Source organism: Sander vitreus, chromosome 5 (genome assembly GCF_031162955.1).
Source record: "Sander vitreus isolate 19-12246 chromosome 5, sanVit1, whole genome shotgun sequence".
NCBI classification, from domain to species: Eukaryota; Metazoa; Chordata; class Actinopteri; order Perciformes; family Percidae; genus Sander; species Sander vitreus.
The window spans coordinates 2,848,807-2,867,789 of NC_135859.1; the positions used below are offsets into that span (position 1 = coordinate 2,848,807).

At 41.1% G+C, this 18,983-nt stretch overlaps 1 protein-coding gene across 6 annotated transcripts in view; it reads left to right on the forward strand.

Annotated features, from left to right (window-relative positions):
- Nucleotides 1-18,983, forward strand: part of arvcfb (ARVCF delta catenin family member b) — a 138,799-nt gene extending 119,816 nt beyond the window's left edge. For 3 of the 6 annotated variants that reach the window (XM_078250046.1, XM_078250047.1, XM_078250049.1), the window contains 7 exons: nt 979-1,171; nt 2,566-2,677; nt 2,990-3,077; nt 4,596-4,649; nt 7,635-7,726; nt 10,646-10,758; nt 16,717-18,983. In XM_078250046.1, coding sequence (XP_078106172.1) covers nt 979-1,171; nt 2,566-2,677; nt 2,990-3,077; nt 4,596-4,649; nt 7,635-7,726; nt 10,646-10,747 — 641 coding nt within the window. In that variant the 3' untranslated portion in view covers nt 10,748-10,758; nt 16,717-18,983. The remainder of the gene's footprint in view (nt 1-978; nt 1,172-2,565; nt 2,678-2,989; nt 3,078-4,595; nt 4,650-7,634; nt 7,727-10,645; nt 10,759-16,716) is intronic. The other 3 variants (XM_078250052.1, XM_078250048.1, XM_078250051.1) reach the window with 2 other exon arrangements.

The following is an 18,983-nucleotide window of genomic DNA, read 5'->3' on the forward strand; positions in this document are numbered from 1 at the left end:
TCATTTTCAGGTTCATAATTGTATTAAGAGGTTATATCAGAATAGGTAAGAATTTGGTTTAATTTTCAAAAAACACCATATTTTTATTGTACTGCACATTTGTTGGGAGTCGCACATGTGCAGTACCTAGGTAAGGACTACTAGCCAGTCAGGAGCAGAGTATGAGGGCGTGTCCTGACAGTACCTAGGTAAGGACTACTAGCCAGTCAGAAGCAGAGTATGAGGGCGTGTCCTGACAGTACCTAGGTAAGGACTACTAGCCAGTCAGAAGCAGAGTATGAGGGCGTGTCCTGACAGTACCTAGGTAAGGACTACTAGCCAGTCAGAAGCAGAGTATGAGGGCGTGTCCTGACAGTACCTAGGTAAGGACTACTAGCCAGTCAGAAGCAGAGTATGAGGGCGTGCCATGCTAGCAGCTAGGTGAGCATTATAACGTGTGTTCCAAAGTGACCACGTTTGTCTCTGAAGTAAAGGCTGGACTACAATAGAGCTGTTTGGAGCAGTTTGTGAACAGTGTTTTCTGTTGGAGATGGTAAGTCCCTTTGGGATGGACTTTGGGCTTTTTCACTTTGGAAACCTATAACATGCACAAAATAAGATATATAACACAATAAAGGAAAGGGAAAAAGCCAAAAAGCGGAATATGAGCACTTTATATCACAGAGTTGGATTTGAAAATGTGCTGGCTCTACATGCTGTTTTTCCCTGCTGTCTCTCTCTGCTGCTGCTGGCCTCTTTGTGCTACTAGGTTAACTCACTAACTGAGAGTCTGTCGCTCTCAGCGCGTTTTAGCGCTGAGCAGCTGCCCGTTGGCTGAGTGGCGGCTTTCACTTGTTCTTTGGACCAGACCATTAAATCAGCAAAATAAAATTACTTTTTTTATTTTTTTATTGAATTTGATGACATTTCAAATTAAACATTATTACCAGTACTATCACCTGGTTAGCCTTAAAAAAAAAAAATACTTTGCCTTAACAGGAAGTTATGCCATGCGGGACTTGGTGAGCAACCTGCCCAGTGGCCAACAGCGGCCAGCCAAAAACCTGGAGGAGGACACTGTGGTGGCCATCCTCAACACCATCCATGAGATTGTCACAGACAGCTCTGAAAACGCCCGCTCTCTTGCCCAGGCTCAGGCCATTGAGAAGCTGGTCGCCATCAACAGGACCAGGTAAGACTTCATTTCATCACATATTAATGACGCTTTACAAAACAAACCAGCAGACTGTCTTATTTGGATTCGTTAATGGCTGTATATCGATTTTGTTGAGGATTTTCTGTATTGCTAAATAGTTATATGTATGTATGTGTGTATGTATGTATGTACGGTGTGTTTGTGTGTATGTATGTATGAGTGTGTGTATGTATGTATGTATGTATGTATGTACAGTATGATTGTATGTGTTATTTGTTTCTGTATTTATTGTTTGTTTATTTTACATTATTGTTTTTATGTATGCACCTTCAACCAAGACGAATTCCTACTAAGTGCTGCTTACCTGGCAATACATCTCTTTCTGATTCTGATTGTGATTCTAATTAGGCTACTTTTTACACATAGGCATCCCTGAATGGCACATGCACAATTATATACTCAACAATCGAACGTTTGCCTTTTTTCTTACAAAATAAGCTAGCTAAAGAATGCTTAGTTTACCTAGGGTAAGTAGGGCAAACACTTTGTATTGCAAACATTGTAACACTAACTATACATTCTTATTCATGTAAAGCATGCCAGAAGTGTGGTTATACCGTGGAGACATTATACATGTAATAATTACAGTATGACCTTGAACGCAATTTGCATTATGAGCCTTTAAATTTGTATTCATGGAGGATAATGTAATGTCTCTCTAATGGCCCGAGCTAGGCTACCACAATCCTATACTCTAACATGCCTGAGCCCACACACACCACTACTCATCCACATTAATTAACAGGCTTTCAGAAGTGGAGGCCATTGTTATAGCGGGGTGCCTCGGACGCTGCTGCCTCTACCAGTAAGTGAGCAGTCGTTCCTATTAACGCCTGAGCTCTACAACAACCCGGTAATGAAAACTCACAGATAATAAGACGGATTGTTTTAAGAGGTGTCTTCTATCACCACAGAGTGACCCATTCCAAACTGAAGTGCGTCTGCACCCCACTTTTTAATTTAAGATCAAGAGCACTTTTCAAAGGGCTCATCCTTGTGTGCTGAAGTATTGATCATACGGAGAGTCATTTTAACTAGCATGAATATGCATTGTTCACTCCCAGACCAAATAGCTGCATTTCCTTTTACCCACATGAGATTAGCTCTCTTTGAAGTGAGGCCCCCACCCACGTGTAATTAATACTGGTGGCTCAGAGGTAGCTAATGAAAGGAAATGTGCACTCATGTGGCTATGAATTAAAAACTACACCCTGGAGCCACTCAGGGGACTCGACGTCTTTGGATGAAGAGATTGATTTACGTGCTAGCATACCCAGCTACCACTGTTAGGGAGGTTAGGTGAGGTATCTGACTTCAATTGCTGTATTATTTCTTCAATTTTTTCCTCCTTCCTGTGGCCCCCCCTTCAGCCAATCAGCTCGCGAAACCAAGGCGGCATCCCACGTGCTGCAGACGGTCTGGAGTTATAAGGAGCTGAGGAACGCTTTGACCAAGGATGGCTGGAACAAAAGCCACTTCCAGGTACAGAACCGTCATCTTGTGGAAGTTACCCTTCACATGTCATCTGGATAAGTATTGTTATTGTATATTAAGTCGTTAAAGAACAACATTTAAATATTTAGACACACAAATGTTGAGAAAAAACACTTTTGCCATTAATGAAGTGTCCCATTTTGCATGACAAAAAGTATTAGTACAGTAGCACAATTAGCCACTCCTCATTGTGTCAAATAACTAGAGATAAAGCTCCAGTGACTAAAATGTTTTAATTCAGCATGCGTATGAAGTATTAAAGATATGTCATGTTTAAAACTTGCCTTCTTCTTCTCTCAGCCCACAGTGACAGCCACCCCTAAAGCAACCAAGAACGGCAAGCCAGGCTACGACGACACCACCCTACCCCTGATGGAGAAGAACCAGGGTCAGTTTAAGTGTGTGTGTGTGTGTGTGTGTGTGTGTGTGTGTGTGTGTGTGTGTGTGTGTGTTGCTGTTTTTGCCTGTTTAGAGGACCCAGTGGGTGGGATAAGGCAGAGAACTCTTCAGCAGAATGACAATTAAATGTCACTAAATCCTGTGAAAAGACAAAAAAAAACAAGTTTAGTCTGTCTCTCAATACTTTTTGACATGACAGGTCATGAACATTGATTTCCACTTTTAAAAAAAAAAATTAAAGAATTACCTAAAATAGCTTGGTACTGTAGTATTTAGCAAATGTTACTTTAACCCTTGTGTTGTCTTCCCGTCGACCATTCAACTTTTAGTTTAGATTTTTTTTGAAAATGGGTCAAATTTGACCCTGAGGACAACGGGATGGTTAAAATACGTAAATAATGCATTTTTGTGGACTATTTTCAGCCACGGATGAATACACATTACGTGCTCTAATGAGGATTTTCAGGAGCAGGACAAAATGAACTGCAGTCTCCATGTTCATCGTAACAGAGATGTTTTTCATGTGTTTTTAATAATTTCTGAACAAAAATGGAGCTCTATAGCACAGATAAATAAGATATATGAGACTCTGGCTTCACAGACAATACTTGTTAATATGATCAATTCATTGGTAGATTAATCGAATTTATTGACAATTAGAAAATAAAGAATATCACCAGATTTATTCTTTAAGATAAGTCAGGTCCATAAAGTACACAACCTGTATTGTTTTTGTCAAATTAGTCCTGACATGAAGTATCCCACCTGTATAGTCCTCAAAGCAGGTTTAAACAAAATACTAACAGTAGTTTAAAACCAGCGTGTGATTGTGTCCACTTTGCTGAGGACATGTCTTTTTTCCCCTCATGGCTATATCGAAGCGCTGTGCTTGCCACATCACTACTCTCATCCTCTGTGTGGTGAAGCTGTGGCGTGTTATCTGTTGCTATGTAAGGGGTTAAAAACACATCAAATGGGAGCTGGAACAGCATACTGCTGCAAAACCTCCGACCTTTAAAAAGTTTTGACGGAATATAAAGAAATGTCCTTTTTAGATGCTGAACTATTTTCGTTGTGGGTTTTAAATTGACGTAATAGGGTCGGCAATAATGAAAATGTCCTCACCCTTATCTAAGTGTGGATAGCTGGATCGACAATCCAAAACCTGGGATAGAGGTTTTCTATAACAGCAGCAGTATATGTGGGGGAGGGTGGGGGTCTTGTGCAGTTTCTTTGGCCCAACAACAAACATCTCTTTGACAGAGGAGTCAATAGCATAGCAGCAGTTTAAATGTCCTGATTCTTGGCCTTGTGCCCCCCATTTTTTTCCCTTTGCATCCATACATGCACATGAAGCGCGGCGGTCACGCCTGCCCACTCTCAGTTTGCATTATTCAATCACTGGCCGAGAACCATTACCCTGAAAAGCAGCAGCGTTTTTTGGCTCAATGACTCAGTTTGTGTGTGCGCCGCTTTTTGTACAAATGGCATATGAATGCTTTTTCAGGACCCAGGAAATGTGGCAGTGGTGATATGATACCTATGGATGAGCTGGGTCCAGGTAAGAGCCAGACTGCATGATCGTCCAAAGAAGAGCTAGCTCTCTTCTAATCTCTGTCCAGTGTCCAACAGTCTATTTGATTCCACATATCTTCCACTAGTTCTCTAACCGTTGCCAAGATGTTATTTTTTTTATCTGAAAAAATGCAAAAGCGCTGAACACTCTGATCTCGCTCTGACGACTGCAGACGTAACGCTCTTTGATGCTGGATGCACGACCCCTCTCTTGACAAGATGTTTGTACAAAGCTGGGCCTTCACGAGCAGCTCAACACCAAAAGATGTGGGCGGTTCTCCACTTAAATAAAAATATCTCTTAATATCTCATAGGGCAGAGTTCCTTTCACTGTGCTTCTTTCAAAGTAAATAATCCTGCTGTTGCTCAAAATATAGAATTGCAACTCTGATAGTCTTTCTTTTCTTACCTCGTAAAGGGTAATTTCTGGGGTTTTTTCCAACCTGGTCCTGGACCCTATTTCCCCATGCATTTGTGTCTAATAGACTGATGTGAACAAAAATCTTTGAAATTGGTATGAAACCAGTATTGAGCGATAACGCAGTGACGGGCCAGCTCGAACCGAGCTGCAATGTAACCTGATGGGGCAATTGTGCACCATCCATTTTTGTCCACTAAAAAGGATAGTTATTGCCACTGACAGGCTCAGATTGTTATCAAAAAGTGTCTGACAACATTATCGATCTCATGAGGAGACTTCTTGTACGAAGACAGCGGTGTGGTGTGGAACTTGAGTCGGGTAAAAGGCGTTCCGAGAGACGTTCGCTTGGTTGGCACCGGCCGGTCACTGCCATCTCGCTCAACACTGGAGCAATTTCAAAGATTTTTGTTCACATCAGTGAAACAAAATGCATGGGGAAATGGGATCCAGGCTGAAAAATAATGAAATTACCCTTTAAGAGTTGTGTGACTCTTGGGGGGTAATAGATAGAATAAGAGTTTTTGCCTCTTACCCAAAGACACCCTCTGAGGGTATATAGATCATGCTGGTTTTCCTACAATCCTCTGGGCCCATATTTCTCGAGCTTCTAAGAATCCCTCCTTGTAATTGTGCTGAGAGTTGAAGTAGGACTAAAAATATTCCTACTGTAAAATAGGGCTCGTAGGAGGCTTCCTACATTGTCTTTAAACAAGGAGAGAGACTCCCAGGAGAGAATGTGACGTCACACTTTTACAACATTCAGAGCTGTTCAGTAGAATTTGTGATGACAGCTTCCTGACAGTAAAATTGGAAATGCAGAAAATTGTAATTGTATGGTTAGGCTTTATCTGTATAGACTACAGTGTAATGCCAACACCAATATGAATGAATTAATGAATCAATAGATACATTGCACCGTGGGTCGCAGAGAAACCTATTTTCAATTGCTCTGTATGTCTGGCACATATCAGAATTGACAAGACTGTGAAGACTTGACTTGAAACGACCCCTTTTGAATGGATGCACGTCACGATGAGTGGTGGAGAAATGACATTATCTGAGGAACTGTACAACTGTTGGTTGTAACAGACCCAGTTCTTTACTGTTGTAAAGCTACATTTTTCCATCATTGTGTGGTTGCAATGTCCAGTTGTTCTGGAGAAGGCACGTGCTTTCTTTTGAATCTCACACAAGGTCAGTCAAAAAATGAACCAATATTTGGCCCAACGGTGTATCTAAAGAATCTCATTGTCCTCCGTAAATGTCTCTCCTCCCACAAAATGTGCGTGTCTGTCTCTAAATGCCATCTTTTGGCAACTTCTAGCAGTTTAGGAAATCTGTGGAGCTCTCCAAAATCTTTGCTATGATAGGAGTGATTTTCAAGGTTACAAACGTTGATAAAATTCCTGGACTCCTAATCCTAAAAATATCACAAAATGACAGTATGCATCACTCTGAGAAGTTTTAACCAGTTGGGGCTGAGTTCCTACTCTTGAGACACTTGGTAAATACTTGCCCTGAGCTGGAATATGTGAGAGTGCATGTTTAAAGACGGACAGGGTCAAATGCCACTTGCAGATACTTCACCTAGTTTGTTTAAAACCTACATACTGTGGTGGTAAATAACTGGAGTGCCAGAAAGTTAAGACGAGCACAAGCTAAGAATGTGCTGTTTAGTCTACTGTCAGACACTCAGACTCTTGTACGTGTTCCAGTGCAGAGAAACCTTTCAGTCAGTCACTCCACACAGGTTAAAACGGCTCGATGGTGTTTTTTGCCTCCAACAGCGCCTTCCAGGCAGCTAACCCTAACCTTAACCCTGAACATAACTATTGCCGCGCTGCCTGGGAGGAGACATTGGGGGCAAAAAACACCAAAGACCGTTAAAACAACACAAACAACAGCAGGTCTAAGTTATTGTTTACTCATTTAAAAAAAAAAAAAAAGTTCTAATATATCAACACGAGTCCAACATATTATTAGCAAAGATAAATCTGACTATTTGTTTATCAAATTTACACAACATTGATGACAGGCTTACTGGCCTGTAGTAATAATAATAATAATAATAATATGTTTATTTGATATAGCACCTTTTACAGACAAAGTCACAGTGCTTCACATGATAAAAAACCCAAAGTTACAAACATGAGACAAAAGTGAGTTTAAACAAGTGAGGTACTGTAGGTAAGGTAGCCTTCCACAGATACAGTTTAGCTTAATGTGCTACATGTACAGTATGTTTAACATTAAAACATGATGTATAAATATATGAATATGTCAATAATTATTAATTCAATACCTTAGTATTGTTGGCACCATACAAAGGCATGTGTAAAGGCTTTAGGTCGCCCTACACGTTATACAGTTATACAGTTAACTTTGCAACTCAATTTTATACAATATGTAGTAGGGGGTCCCTGCTCAGTCTCTCTTTCAGCTAAAAATCTGTCAAAGACCCCTGAAAACTATCTGTCACCGCTTTTGTTTTGTTTTTTTCAATCAAGGACAGACAGGAATTAACTGACCGTTGTTCTCTGACCTCATTAGATGGTTACTCCACCATTGACCAGAAGGACAAGGACTGCAAATACAAGACAGTGGACAGCTCAGTGGACCAGACAGAACGGGAGCCATTAAAGGTACAGGCAGAGCTCTTCTGGACAGAGGATGAAACAATGATGTCTCATTGAAACGTTATCACATGTCCTCTCCCTCTGTGTCCTTCTCTCTCTCTCTCTCTCTCTCTCTCTCTCTGTGTCCTCTCTCTCTCTCTCTGTCTCTCTCTCTCTCTCTCTGTGTCCTCTCTCTCTCTCTCTCTCTCCTCTCTCTCTCTCTCTCTCTCTCTCTCTCTCTCTCTCTCTCTCTCTCTCTCTCTCTCTCTCTCTCTCTCTCTCTCTCTCTCTCCCTCTGTGTCCTCTCTCTCTCTCTCTCTCTCTCTCTCCCTCTGTGTCCTCTCTCTCTATCTCTATCTCTCTCTCTCTCTCCCTCTGTGTCCCTCTCTCTCTCTCTCTCTCCCTCTGTGTCCTCTCTCTCTCTCTCCCTCTGTGTCCTCTCTCTCTATCTCTCTCTCTCTCTCTCTCTCTCTCTCTCTCTCTCTCTCTCTCTCTCTGTGTCCTCTCTCTCTCTCTCTCTCTCTCTCTCTCTCTCTCTCTCTCTCTCTCTCTCTCTGTCCTCTCTCTCTCTCTCTCTCTCTCCCTCTGTGTCCTCTCTCTCTCTCTCTCTCTCTCTCTCTCTCTCTCTCTCTCTCTCTTCATGTTTTCTGTGGTGGTCCTCATTAGAGGCTCTTAATCCTATTGATTCTTTAAAGAGCCTGGAAGTTGTCACTCTCTGTTAACGCAGCCTGCCGCAGCTCAGCTCCGCGGACAGCCTCAGATCTGAGAGCCACCAGTTAATTGAGTGTACGCTTTTGGCATCTGTAAAGTAATTAATCTGAAACTGATTAAAAGAGCCGCCAACAAGCGCTCCTCGCGGATGCGACCCTTTGCCTTGGCAATGAACAGACTGCCGCATTATCAAGTGGTCGTCTTTTGATTATACAGCCGTTTTTTCACACTGCCAAAGTTTGTTTCTTGTTGAGCTGATTGGCTATCCATCCAGCCTCAAAGAGGAGTCACAGGATAATGACCGCAGAGGATGTCAGAGGACTCTCAAGCACTTTCTGTAGTTTTTATTTTTGATCTACTTTAGTGCTTGATGAAAAGGATCTCCCCTTGGGGATTGTAAAATAATTGCAACAAAGAGTCCTTTAAGGCCAGTTTAGCATAAGACTCTCTCCATGCAGGTTCCAACTACTTCTCACTAATCTTTCCGAGGCAAAGTCTGGGTGGAAACTTTGTCTGGAGCACAGTTAATAGACCACTTAATAATCTGTGGGGTTTGGTGTGTGGTTTAAAAAAAAATCTGAATTGCACATTAGTTTGCCATTGGTAAGCAGATGTTCATGTGTTCTTAGAAATTGCGTCTAGTTTATGATAGTTTATTAAAATAGCAGTGTAACCGCTTTGATTTAAATTCATACAGAAAAATTCAGTACCTTTTAAAGTGAGCCTATGTAACTGTTGCCGAACAGTGTCCAATTATGGGCTAACAGCAAATACTAAAATGTAGTGTAATGAAAGTAAAACATAGTGTTAGTTACTAGGCAACATTTACCTCAAGTTTGCTCATGTTAGCTAATGGTAGCTACTAGCTACTGGCCATACCAGACCAAGTAAAGATGTAGCAGCAAAAAAAAAAAAAAGAGTATACTGAATTGAGCAACGGTGTGATGTATTGATGTGTGATGTAAGAGGAACACTGCTATTTATCAAACGTTACATAGACTTACTTAAAAGTCCAAAGCTGGGTCTTCAGGTCTCGTGTCTTTCCTTCTGTTGTGGCTCATACATAGATAGGATGCCTATCCTTCCTGAAAGTCATCAATGTGGCAACACGTTCTACCCACTGTAAACTAATAATAGAATTATACTGTTGTCACAATGGCAGTTTATTGTATGAGCCACAGTTCTCTAGGTTATGTTTTAACAGTCAAATGAAGTGACATGGTAGCTGATAATCAGAAAATAGATCTTACTCTTACTTTGCCATTTTTCTGGGTTGGAAATGAAAATGTTGGTGTTATTTTGTCACTTATTGGGAGCAGTAGGCTAGTTGGACTTTACTGTAATGCAGCCTTTAAAACCAGTAAAAGACAACACTTATGTCATATCACGATACGACGATATCCAAAATATAAGACAATATCTAGTCTGTTATCATGATATCGATATAATATCGATATATTGCCCAGCCCTACTCTGTATCACTGCATCGAGTTAAGAAGTTAAACCACTGGAGGTCTGCACAAACCAGAATCTGGTCTGGTGTTAAGTTGCTCTTACAGCTTTTATTTTCAGTATTGATTTTTATTGTTAACTGCTGTCTTTTCTACATTGACATTATGTCAGTGGAGCTGTTTGTGTTGAGCAAAAAAGTTAAATTTTTTAAACAAGTGCACATTTTGTCCAGTTTAAAGATAGCAGCAAAGTACAGTATTGCAGCTATTGGCTGTGTCAGTACTCGACAGTGATCTTAGGCTTCAAAAATCAATTTTGGTTGACACCTACTCTACATCGTATTTAGTTTAACTGCTAAACCAGTAAGAGCTGAAGTTGTACCTTCACATCTTGAAAGGGCAGAAACTTGAAGCAGCTCAGAAGCCGCAGACAGGAGTAATCGCAGCAAACAGTCGTGTTTGTCTTCAGAGTGTACGGGCCTTCTAGCATAACTCCAAAGCGCTGTTCTGAGTCTGCCTTCTGTACTTCCCAGAGGTGTTCTGCCCACTTTGAATGCAACTTGGCTGTTGAAACGGCTCTCTCCCTCTTTGATTTGCATGTTTTGAAATCACTCTGACTTCTTTCCAAGCTATCCTGAAGGCAGGGAACTAACGCTGGCTTCTCTGATCCTGGATGCGTGTGTATGTGAGTGTGTGTGAGAGTGTATTTGTGAAATGTATTGACCTCTTTTTGTTTTTGCTGTGTTTTTTTGTTTGTTTCTAACCCGTCCTCCTGTGGCCACAGAATGACACAAATAGGAAACACTATATCAGGAGTAACAGGCCTGCGGTCAGTCTGGTGGACGCTTGTGATGTTAAGCCCCAGCCTGTTGACTCCTGGGTCTAAATGCATGCATGGTAGGTCTGAAGAGAATTTAAATCACACCAAAAAAATAACTAACCTTCACCTTTTATTGGGTTGGATTGTAGCATCCTTTTCATTCCTTGTGTGTTCATCCTGTTTCCGCCTGTGTTCCTTTCAACCTCACACTGTAGCACGTAGACCTGCTGTCACCCTGCACCCAGAGCAGTCGGCTTGTTCTTTCCATGGACATTTACTTGCAGTTCAATTGGAAAACATTTTAAGGTTTAAAAATGTTTGATTTTATGTAGGATACATTGTGTTTTAATTACTCATGCTCTTATGTTGCACACACTTTCATGTGTAGATTGAGGGAAAGATAGCGGACCAAAAAAGTCTCATTACAAAATGAATGGAAAACTTGATGCTGCTGTCCCAGTGAAACAGTATCACAGGGTGGATTTGAATTTAGATATGCCTCATTTGTTATACTCTAATTGACCGTTCGCTGATCTCCTCCTCATCCTTTCACCCTGGGACCAGGTTTCAAAAAGTGCGTCTTCAGGCAGTGTGTTTACAGGATTCGTTTGGACGATCGGCCAAAACGATGCAAACGTGCGTTCACATCAAAAAGCGTTTCCGTGTGGATGGCCCCTCAGCGTTCAAAGAGCTTGTAGTGTGGTGTCTTTTTTTCTTGCTTTTCTAAAAGCTTGTAACATAATATATAATAACGGTTTAAAAATACAAAAAAGTCTGTAAGCTAAGCAGCCAATCAGGATTATATTAGAATGAAGTAACAATTACACACTTACATTTTCCTTATCCACGTTTTTTAACCAACTCATGGAGCTAGCATTAGCTAGCATTAGCTTGATTAGCGGCTGACGAGACAGAAACGTTGATTGTGTTGGCTAGAAATGAGAAGCCTTTTTTAGTCTGCCTATGTTTCACATCAAAACCCAGTTTTTAAAACTTACTGAGAATCCCGAGCGATAAATGTTGCCCATGTTGTTGTTATTAACTGCATTACGTGACGTGTGAGAACGGAAAGCTTGACAAGTGTAGCAACAGTAACTAAGGGAACGGACAGTTGAAAATCTAACATTGCGGTAATATATCCCCGTAGGTATTTTACAACCGGAACGTCCACGTTTTGCCACACACGGGGAGCAACACGTCATTGTGTACTGTAAAACAGACCTGTGTTATACACGTAGAAAGGAGAACGGCTTTGGTCTCCGTTTGCAATCAAGCATCACCTGTCTGATTGAAATGTACACCTAGCTTCACTCACCGCTTCCCCTGACAGCCTCTGCTCAAATTGGTGGCAAGTGATGAGGGGGAATCATTCCTCTCCAGGGACTCAGTTATCCCTTAATGAAAAGCAGTAGGGAGAAAGAAAAGATATGCACGTGAACACACACACACACACACACACACACACACACAGACAGAATCTCTTCTCTGTCTATAATTCGATTCAAAGATAACTTTAGATAAATAATTCATGTAGGCTGATGAGTTGATGATGGAAGCCGACTCGCACGTAGTATGTCCAAGGCAGAGATGTAATGAAGGGTGAGCTCACATCAACTGTGTTTACATACATTTTGAGTTCTGAAGTAGTTGACTCCAATATTTTTGTGTTAACATTCATGGTATAAATGGTTGCTAAGTGGTTTGTTATGTAAACGAGACGATCATATTTCCATGTAAATTAGAGTAAGAAAGATTCATCTTCTCTTTGTGGTTGAGAGATTTGCAAAACATTTTTTTTTAGTAGAGAGAATCAAATGTATTTCAGCAGAACGTTTAAATCAGTTTCAGTAAATGGAGCTACAGCCAAAACCACGAAAATCCTCCTCCTGCATCCAAGAGCAGCTGAAATTCTTATTTCTTTCCATGTTTTTCATGTTAATGCACCGTAGCTGTGAAGCCTGATTTATGGTTCTGCGCTGAATCTACTCCGTAGGTACGTGTAGATACGGACCCTACACCGTAGTCTGACCTGCAGCTCCCCAGAAATGTAATTACGCGACGCAAACCGCAACAACTGGGATTGGTCCGCTCTGCGTGGCTTGGTAGCGTTACATTTCCTCCCCGACTCATTTCCTGGTTCTCCTTCTCCATAAACAACATGAAATCAAGGAGAGGGTTAACTTCTCCTGCTCCAGATGTCCCACCGTGGTCAGAAAGAACAGGGGAGACACTTTGTTTCTCTCACTAGGACTCTAGAGTTGCTACTCACTCCAAAGCTAAGCCGTGTCACTCTCTCTCTCGCTCTACCACCGGCTCCCCACGCATACTGTACACACATACCCACTCTGCTATTCTCTTAAAGTACCATATACATACTGGGAACTATATTCTCAGAAGGCGAAGCACTGCTACTTCTGCTACTTGGGCGGAGTGATTTGCTCGCAGCACCTGAGAAGCCCCGTGGTGAGGAGCAGAGAGTACGCCTGGAGTTCGCTCAGAGTTGGAGTAATAATCACTCTGCCCAAGTAGCAGTGCTTCGCCTTTCTGAGAATATAGTTCCCAGTATGTATACGTTAGAAGATGGCTGGGTCTCACGTGACCTTGTTATTTGTACACGCTGTGACTCTACAAATCACAACATGTGAATAGGAAAATGTTGGCGTTATTTTGTCACTTATTGGGTCACTTATCACAACGGTGTAGGCCACTTACGTAGGCTACGGCGTAGGCCCTGCGTAGAGTAACATACAACCATAAATCCACCTTAAGGTAAACATTTTTTACACGAGTCACAAGGTAAGAATATCTAAATGATCAGAATCAGAAAAGGTTTTATTGCCACAATAAGTACACTTATGTGGAATTTGCCTTGGTGAAATTAGCAGTTCCGTTAAACCTGTACATGTTTTATTTACGATGCAAGAGTGAGCGATTCCCAAACTGATCTACTATTTAATGTCTCACTAAATGACTTTTGCAAAGCTGCAGTCTGGTCTGGGTGATCTTCAGTAGTCGTCATTCCTCTCTCAGTAGCACTTCTCTCCTCCTCACCACTGTGCTCCTCTCCTGTGCCAGGCGCCTCTTGTCACTGTCTTCCTCCTCCTCCTCATCTCCTTCTCTCAGTCCTCTTTGTCAGTGGCCATCACCTCCATCCATTGCATTATCATAGCAAATACATCACAGCACCTCTTTAGAGATACAGTGATTTGTGGTACTCATTTTAATTTCATTACAATATAAACACAATTTTAAGAATGAACCATCAGGTAAGTCATTTTCACTTTGTTGAGCACATGCAGGATTTCATCCAGCACATTAAGCATCTGTTTTGCTGTCTCTTGCCTCCATTTGCCATCTGGACTGACATGTTTGAAGCCTTTGTTGATGGTGATGTAATTTGTCAAGTACTGTGATAATGCCAACTGATTGTCTTGCTATCTGTCATGAAAGCACAACTGGAGAGTTTCACTCTAAATTCACATCCATTAATGACAAAATGGGGTTCCTGCTCTAAAAAGAATACATTTTAATATGAAATGTTTAAGGAAAAGGCTGGTGATATGCTTTTTTTAATTTATTTTTTATTATTATTGTCAACAAATCCCACGAAAAGACCAAAACCAACAATGAATTGATCCTACTAATAAGTATTGTCTGTGATGCCAAAGCCTGACATATCTTATTTCTCTGTTCCATAGAGGTCTACTTACAGGCACGCATAATGTGTGTTAATCCACAGCTGAAAATAGAACCAGCAAATACACTGTTCACATTTGAGATATTGTGGATGATGGTAAATGATGTAAAGAGGTGTGCTATTAAACACACACACAAAAAAATCATCAATGCAAATACCAAGTATAGCTACCTCAGGCCCACAGGAAGCAAATTAAACATATTAGCCAAACAGTGGAATTACAACTCCTGGTCATGTCATGCCCTCTGAAAAAAATATGTTTTCCTATAGGCCTACATGGTGAAAGAGAGCGTCACAACCCCCATGAAATAACTCGTTTCTCAATCAGAGTTTGATCCATTTTGTCTGATAACATCTGGAAAGTCTAAAAGAGGCGCTTGATGAATAAATCAAATCCCGATTCAAGTTAGTGGAGCGCTAAACCGGAAGTAGGCGGCTCGGCAGTCTCTAATACGCCTGCTCTATTGGCCCCATAGTGCAGAAGCAGTGTCGATCATCTGGGTCATTTTAAACACGATTTTGGCTCCATGATGGCTCCATGATGGCTTCATACGTCACTTAGTAACTCTCAAAGGAATGAACGGGCCTCCACCTTGAACGCTGTATCCAGTTCTTAATATACATCCATGGCCTACGTCAGCCACCTGCTAGTGGAGGTGCTGCAGCACCCTCAGTAGCTGTTCTTGTGGTTAAGTTGTCTTTAAAGAAGCATGAATAATATTTATGGGCAGCGCAACAAGGTGTAAAACCAACACATGACATGATGGTATATCGCCTAAGGTTGAACATCACATTTAGAAACATTCACTGCTTTAGAAAGTTGCTGTGGCTAAAATATTAGCAAAGAGTTGCCTATTTGCACATCCAGCAGACACAGAGCAACATTAAACTTCATTTGAAGTTTCTGGCCATCTGGCCAATGTGAATCCAAGGTTCAGTCTCCTATTAGCTCCAGTTTGATATCCACTAAGTCTTTTGGGGGGGATTATGTCTCTTTAGCTGCTAAATGCTCCTCTCTGTTCACCAGCTAGTCACCAAGTCTCTGTTTGCTGTGTGGTGCTGTGTAGGTAGCGTAGAGTGGGTTTACAGAGCCTATAAAACAGCTGCTGGCTGAAAACAGGAAGACTGAGGCAAGATGGTAAAGTTGCAGGCCGGAAAAACCAAAACAATGATGTTGTCGATGCTAAAATGCTCCTGGAGGGGACTGCAGGGTCAGGTCACTACAAGCCACCCCTATCACATTAAACACAGTCATTGTTCTCATTGTTAATATGAAATATTAATTAGTTTAGCTTCACACTGCCTGCGTGGCGTGAGCGTGTCAGCTGCGTGGCGTGTCCGTTTTTATTTCGGCTCCCACGTTAACAGGTTAGAGCTTACACACTGCCTGAGTGACACGCACATCTCGCGTGCATGCTAGAAATAGGACCCATGCTTATTTTTGTGTTTCCAGACAAAATAGAATAGGAGAAGATGTTTATATGTCATTTTGACCCAAATACATATTAATAAATGACATGTTGATGTTTGAAAGCCTCTAGGTTTTGATATAAATGCAGATATAAATGTAATTTAAAAAAAATAATAATAATTATTGATTTTCAAATATTGCACCTGTCAATACAGAAATATTCTGGAGCCTATTTTGCCGTCAATACTGCCGACGTTGTCTTTGCTGTAATCAGATCAGTCTATATTTATGTTTAACATGAAGTATACTACTGCTTGAGTGCAGTAAATCAATGGGAAACATCCATGTGTACAGACAAGGCTAGCAGCAGCAGCAGCAGCAGCAGCGCGTCAGACACGTTTCTGGTGTGTAAAGACATAGAAAACGCCACGCAGCCGCCACGCAACTGACACGCAACAGAAACTCCACGCTCACGCCACGCAGCCAGTGTGAAGCCGGCGTTACAGATTCACATCTTCAGTAGGAATGAATGGATCGTGGAGCTGAGTGCCACAGTCAGGCTAGGGAAGTCTTGGGAGACAGACGAACTGTTGGTTTTGGTCTTTTAATGAAATTTAGCTTTTAACGCTCTTTTTGATGCTTTTTGGCATTGTTCATTTTTACACTTTCAATGCTAATTCCGTTTCTAGTTTTTAAAACGTGAGTACATTTTCCTGATACTTACATTTTCAATGCAGGACTTTTACTGTACCGGAGTATTTCTACAGTGTGGTATTAGTACTTCTACTTAAGTAAAGGATCTGAATACTTCTTCCACCACTGGTTTTTACAGTGTATCATTTTGGACTGAAACTCTTCCTTCATTGTCATTTCAAACAGCATGCTTGTTTTTTTCTAATATTTGTCTCTTTTGTCCACACGCTCCAGGCTTAAAGGAACGACATCCCAGCTAGAGGACGATCTCTCATATCACCACTGCCATTTCACATGGAGCTCATCTTTGGAGTTGGACTTTGTACAGAAAAGAGGATTTAAAAATAAATAAAAAATAATGATCACAGCAGCAACTACCCAGCAGCAGCCAACATTCTCATGCTTTTCAGAAGAAGAAAAAAATGAAAAAAAGAATAAAAAAGTGACTACTCCTGCTACTTTCTCATATCTACATTCCCACTGGACATCATGTGAATTTTTACAGTGTTGACTCTTGTTGAGCTCTACCGGTTACCAGAAGCGGACAGAGGCCGGTGCTGGTGAAGGAATGGAGGACGTATGGAGGGCGATCAGATGTGAGGAGAAGGAAGGTAATAGAAAAAGGAACGTGTTGGAAGGATAGCTGTGGGAAAAGAAATGAATGTTTTTCATTTCCATTTTTACATCTGCAAGAAGTTCATACCTGAACTTTGTGGGGTTTTAGAGAATTTTACTTACAGTTTGTTGTCAAGCTTTGGTATTTTGATATGAAACCGGTATGGACTGGTGTGTTAGAGGGTCACGGAACGTTTGTTTTCAGGTTGGTGGGATGGACACAAGAAAGTAAAAAGGATAAAGAGAGAAAGCGAGCCCAGGAGGAGCTGTAGCATAGTGGATAAACATGGACACTCAACAGTCTGCTCTCATAGACTTATATTTGGTTCACTGTGTTTATTTAGGGAGAAAAAATGCACTGAGATGCTTCGAAATCAAAAGTGGTAAACAAGTAATTGATACTAAAGTGAGGAGTCTGCAAGTTGTGGTCTGGAGAAGGGAACGTGACATAGTGTGTACATCAGACGGAGTAACGGTTTATGTTCACACCGCATCGCAAAAAGTACGCTGAAATGGAAACAACTGTTTCTGTTTCATCGTGGTCAACATGTTGACCCTCACTCACAGAGCTGTGGTTACTAGGGTAACCACTCAGGTTGTGTAGCGACGCAGTTTGGCGAGTTTCCTGGCTGGTTGCTCTTTGTCAATGATGTGTATTAAAGAGGATATACAGCATTTTGTTTATAAATGATGTGTTTTTTTGAAAAGAGAGGCATAAGATTGTTCTCTTGAAAGGATAGAGCTAAAAGCTTTTTTTTGCGTGCGTGTGTGTGTGTGTGTGTGTGGGGGGGGGGGTTATATAGATGTATATTGGGGTCAAAAAGGAAAAAAATGGTAAAATGAAGGAGAAAAAAAGAAATACAAATGACCGACTTCTTAGTTGTATATTAATATCACATTGTTTGGAAAGCACATTTCATTTGATAAAGGATCACCATGTTTGTAAACACGAAGTAACCACGTAACTTAAATGTGTGTCAAATGTTGTCGAGTTACGCGGCGATCACCTATTTATATTTTGTATTTGTCACAACAACAAAAAAAGTTGATCTGCAGTGTTCTTTCTAAAGGTGATGAACTACCTACATGTTGTGTGACAGCCCCTGCATCTCCGAAACCAGACACTCTGGAGGGGGTCAAAGGTCAGACAGAGATTTGATGGGATAGACCAGAGACAGCAGTGTTAATAAGAGTTCCTTCATTTTCTTCTTCTCGATGCATTCAGAACCGAGTTACCGCCAAACCCTGAACCCTCCTCCTCCTCCGGGTGCGTTTTAAAGAGAAATATTCAGTCGTGAGCATGAAGAAAAACTGTACAGATGTTTATATTCTATTCTTTCCAAGTGCCAGTTTTTGTGGTGTCATTTGGATATTAACTAATTCATTCATGTGCAAGAAGAGAGTACAGGGAGGACGAGTGGATGTGGATGTACAAGGCAAAAATAATAGCATTGCATCACACTGTACAAAACAAAAACATCATGTTTGGTCATATAGTATATATTTTTACAACGCTTTAGGGAGGGGGGCAGTTGAGATAAAGAAAAGCAGATAGAGATACAGAATCGTATTGCTACTTTCTCTTGCTCGGTGAGACTGCACACTCAACCCAGTGAGAATGTGTCCGCTCTCCTTTTCCAGCCCCAGTCTGTCAGGGAGACAGAAAGAGAATCCAATCCAAGTCGGTAATCACTCATGCGTCATCAAGGCGAATGGCATGTGCCTGCATCGAAGTCCGATTTTTTTTCTTTGTGGCGTATGTGACTTTATAAAGCTTGCATATTTTACACAGTGTTTACAAAGATGTATGTTGTGGTAAAAATAAATAAACTACACAAACAAACAAAAAAACTTACTGTATACATTTTAATTTTCAGAAGTAAAAA